General features: G+C 34.0%; 1 protein-coding gene across 1 annotated transcript; it reads right to left on the reverse strand.

Moving 5' to 3' along the window:
- Positions 1 to 206: 206 nt before the first annotated feature.
- LOC145615263 (uncharacterized) lies at positions 207 to 2,085 on the reverse strand. Its single transcript, XM_081670327.1, has 2 exons — positions 1,985 to 2,085; positions 207 to 1,784 (listed from the first exon to the last, which is right to left on the reverse strand). Exon 2 carries the CDS (start codon positions 1,159 to 1,161, stop codon positions 550 to 552), a length of 612 nt encoding a protein of 203 aa, XP_081526453.1. The 5' UTR covers positions 1,162 to 1,784; positions 1,985 to 2,085; the 3' UTR covers positions 207 to 549.
- Between the last annotated feature and the right edge of the window lie 3,200 nt (positions 2,086 to 5,285).

Below are 5,285 nucleotides of genomic sequence, written 5' to 3' on the forward strand. Positions count from 1 at the left end.
AAAGGCACAAGAAGCATAAGAGGTAGAAATAGGAAAAAGGATGTTCTTGAACTTTTGTAAAAATACATGATTCACAACAAAAATCACTGATTTTATTTGAATCAAAAGGAACTGTCAATTTGGACAAGTTCTGTACAGAGATATGACCTAGCCTAGAATGAAGTAAACCAAGCTTAGGCCTAGAAGAACTAACTTGGCAAGAAACAGAAGAAACATCTTCATACAAAAGTTTATTTGAACTAGAAAAAGAAGGTGAACTGAATTTATAGAGCCCAGCTTGTTTGATCCCAACAACTGTAACTTATTTAGTGATTGAAACCTGAAAAACATATGAATCGTGCTTAAAATTGGCAACCAAAATTGTTTTTCTCTAAGAGTCTTTCTACAGATAGGAGATTGTGTTTAAATTCTGGTATGAGGACATTTTTAAGAGTGATTTCAGGTGTTAAAAGAACAGTGCCAATATGAGTTACATGTTTTAAATGACCATCTGGCAAACCAACAATAACAAGTTTAGGCAGCAAACTACAAGTACTTAACATGTTTCTATTACAGACTATATGGTATGTAGCACCAGTATCCACAATCGAATCTGAATCTAGAAAACATCTTAACAGAGTCAACATAAGAAGCGGTGATTATACGTGCAAAGTTGACTGAAACTCCACTAAGATCTGTTGCCTTATTATGCTTTGCCTTCATCATCTCCTTATAAACAGCACTCACAAGAGCAGTATCAACAGGATTATCCTTAGCAGATCCCACACAATCATCAAAATCCAAAGGAGAATCAAGGAGTGGAAACTTAGAGACATTTGCTGCATACTTGGACATGTTACTAGTACCACCAGGCTGCTTATTTCTCATTGCAACATACCAAGGAGGAAAACCATGAAGGTTAAAACAAGCATCCATAGTATGTCCAGAATTCTTAAAATGATCACATTTTCTGTCAGACTTATGAATTCTATCAACCTTATAACGTTTCACATCATGAGGACTAGATTGAGAAATTTGAGAATTTTGAGAAAATTGGTTATTCTTGAAAGTAGCAAAAGCACTAGTCTGAGAAGAAACATCAACCTTCTCATTCAACTTATGTTGCCTCTCAATCTGCAATAGCATATAATATGCTCGATTCACAGTAGGCAAAGGATCCATATTGATGATATTAGTCTTAGTAGCATCATATTCCCTATTTAATCCAGCTAAAAACTGAATTAACTTCTGCTTTTGATCAGCAGCCAAAATTTTCCTCAAAATTCCATAAGTACAATGAGCTAATGCTCCACAATCACAATCTGGAAAACCTTCCAATAATTGTATCTCATCCCAAACTCTTTTGAATTTAGAGTAATACTGAACAATTGAATCAGAATCTTATTCAATTGAAATTAAATTCTTATGCAAATCAAATAACTGAGGTGCATTAGATTGTCCATACCTTTCAACAATTTCTTTATACAATTGATGAGCCGATTGTTGAAGAATAAAACCTTCAGAGATTATCTTCTCCATAGAATTTAGCAACCAGGATTGAACCATATAATCATTCCTAATCCATTTCTACAAATCCGAGGAATCTGCAACAGGTCGTCGACAAGTTCCATCAATGAAACAGAGTTTGTTCTTCGCTCCAAGAGCAGGTCTAATTGCACGATTCCAGGTAAGAAAATTATCGCCATTAAACTTGTAAGCTCCAAGATGTTGATCACCAGAATCGAGGAAGTACTTAACAGTGTAACAAAATTGCTGATGAAGAGAATCTTGAGCCGCCACTATAGCTGAAAATGAAGGAAAAGTTCGATGAATATCAATGAATCAATTCGATCGATCGCAAAAATTTACCTCAATTTCAAGAAAATTGAGTTGAATCAAGAAAATCGTCAGCAAATTGCTGAATCAAGAAGTAAAATCTAATGAAAAATCTAGCAAAGCAAGCAGAAAATCAATCCAAAAGATCAAAATCCGTATGCTCTAATACCATGTGAAACTGATTCACTTAGAGAGAGAAAATGCAGAAATTAGTTTGGGAATTTATTTCTCCAAAAGTATGAAATGAATGTACAGCTTGTAATAACTATTTTTAGCCTACCTTCTAACTAACTAGCTGACTAGGAAAAGCTAGAAATATAAAATACAAATAATGTAATAGCTATATTGAGCTGTACAATTTTGTTATGCTTCATAACAGGATATAGATGCTTCTGGAAGAAGCTGCTGTACATCCTACAATATTAATTTAATTGATGTTGCAATTACTTATCATCTCAGTCAAAAAGTGAAAAACCCGCAAGAATTTCTGTATTTGGTGAATATAATCATGAGGTCGCAAAGTCGATTACTCTCGGCTATGTTACTTTAGAGTGTGGCTCACTTCAAAGTATTTAGCCCACAAATAATGGGCCAAAAAAATCACTATTTGGATCGGTTGTATTAGGTGCACTTGAATAAGTTTAGGTGTGATGTGTCACTCTCCATATTCTTAAGGGGATTCGAACACCCAACCACTTATAACAAAGTTGGCTATTTAACCATCTTAGTCCATTATCAAGCAAGTTATAAATATGAAAAAGAAATATACATATAAGTGCAAACCACATGATTTAGTTTTTTTTAAAAAAAACACATTCAATCATACCGATTACATATTTCAAAATCCTTATAAAAAAAAATTCCAGTTGCGCGATTACAAAAAGTAGCAACATGGGGCAATGCTCGAGCTAATCAGAAGTTATGCATTAATATAAACCTTAAACACTAAACCATGTGGAACATTTGATGTTACTCTTTTAAAGTAAAATTTTAAACCAGCGGACATGTTGACCCGAGACAACAACCGGGCTAAAAACTAGTTTGTCATTAAATCAAATGTTACTAATAATTAGGTTATTATAAATTGATATAAAAATACATATGAGCTCTTTATAGAGAAAGAAAGAACCTCTTTGGCAGGCTAGTCAAAACACCTTCTAAAATAAATTGAATACCAAGTTCCCCTGAATTATGCATTGAATTTAAGGGGAGGTGTTTGGTTCACATAATTAAGGTATAAGTTATGGGTTTAGAATGAGTGGTTTAAACCCATACCTTATATTTGTTTTAAAATTTAAGAGTTTTAAACCCATACCTCAAAGCCCAAAGGTATGGGGTTTAGAAACCTTGGGGGGGGGGGGGGGGGGGGGGAGGGAGGGAGGTGGGTTTGGCTCATTCCCATACTTTTAGGTATCAAAAAAAAGAAAAAAAAATGTATTCTATAATCATACCAAACATATGCTATTAAAAATCAAGTTCCAAACTCATACCACTATGCTTTCATTCTTGATTTCAACCCCATACCAGTTTGCGAATCAAACACCCCCTAAAAGGGATAACCAATAAATAAACTAATTAGTCAGTTTTGCCTAACTACGAAAAATCAGTGTCCAGATGGCTAGCGATCTTTGCTCAATTTGTTCTTCAAAAACAAAAAGTGACTAAAAATTAAAAATGGTAGATTTAACCTTCCAAAGTTCCAATTGAGTTGGAATAATAATACTTTGAGAACTTTTTGGCTTTGTTGAAAAGTCTACAAGTGAATGGATGTCTAATGGAATTACATCATACGCATATTTAGTTGCGTTTCTTCCATCTCTTCTGGTTTACCTAATTTCCTTGAATATTTTTTTGTTGTATGATGAATGGCCTTTTTTCTATCCCTTTCTAAGTCTTTACATCATAAATATTTGTAACTTTGAAACAAAATTTAAGATAATAGCATGTGTTTCTGGAACACAAATCTCTAAATGGTAAGATCGAAGGAGTATCTTTAAGCTAGACCCTAAACCTATTATCATTGGGATACCCTATTCAATAACCAGGTCTAATAAGCATGATTCTTAAGAAGGAAATTTTAATTATTCTTACCATAATTGGGCCAAGACTTGGATCAAGCCTAAACATTTAACCCTACACATGATGTTGGGACATATGGAGATGGATCGTCACACAAAAAAGTTTATCAGATCAAGTGTCGAAGGGTAGCTCATAGCTTCTGGCGATTGTCCGTAGTTTGGGGGTTACTACAACAATGGAACTCTTTGGTATGAAGGAACACTCGTTAAGTTGTAAGGGTTCACATGACTGACTTCTTTTGCCCTTAAAAGAAATTTTTTGCGAAATTTTCCTCAAAATTTGAAATGTTACTTTAAACCCGGTTGTCCAAACTTTTCTTTTCAATAATTAAGTTGGTAGCATAGTAAGCATACTGCATACACTTAACAAGCCAAGCTTAGCTCCCTTCTTAAAAAATTGACTCTATCCACTATAAGTCACGATCCTCACACTTTCCCCTTACTAATAGATAGCTAAATCATGGATGGGACACTAATTGAGACATTGAACTTGTGATAAAGAGTTGGTAGCATTTATAACAACGGCAATTTAGTTACACTATCATAATCAGACAACTGTCCAAAAATTTCCACCACTTTGATTTTCTTTTATGGCCTATATACTCCCTCCGATATTTTTCTAAAATGAAACTAGCATTATGACATGTGCGTCAATATTATTAGTAAAATCAGTACCAAAAAAAAAAAAAAAATTAATAAAAAAAAAAGTTATTTCTAAGATCAATCTATATCATATCATATCATATCAATACTATAAAAAAATTAGTACCGAAACCGTTTAACTGCCCGAAACCGACCGACCCAAATGAGAACCGAACTGATTAAAAACCGATTTTTTTGAAACCGAAAACTGACCCGAACCGTATTTTAGTAAACCCGAAACCGAATCGACCCGAATAATGTTAAACCGTATAAGAACCGAACCCGTTAACAAACCGAACCAAATATAAACCGAACTGAAAGAAAACCGAACCGAAAAAGAACCGAACCGTATCTAACCCGAAACCGGTTCCAACCCGAAACCGTTTAAACTGTCAAAAAAACCGCTTACACCGAACCGTTAGAAAAATGCTACCCGTTTGCACCGAACCATTTAAAAACCGAACTGTTTGTAAACCGAACTGGTTATAAACCGAACCGTTTATGAACCAAACCGCTTCTAAATCGAACCGTTTACAAACTTTTTGATATAATTAAATGGATTTTTTTTTTTTGACGGGAATATAATTAAATGGATTAAATATTAGAAATCTTAGAATATTTTTTTTAAAATAGCAAGGCAAATCATTCATTAAGGATAATCAGTGTTCACAAACAAGAGCAAAACAAGCAGGCTCAAGCTCTGCCTCAAACTATTAGCAACACTACTGCCTCTAATCATGTATATAAATG

Source organism: Chenopodium album, chromosome 25 (assembly GCF_948465745.1).
Source record: "Chenopodium album chromosome 25, dcCheAlbu1.1, whole genome shotgun sequence".
In the NCBI taxonomy this organism is placed as follows: Eukaryota; Viridiplantae; Streptophyta; class Magnoliopsida; order Caryophyllales; family Amaranthaceae; genus Chenopodium; species Chenopodium album.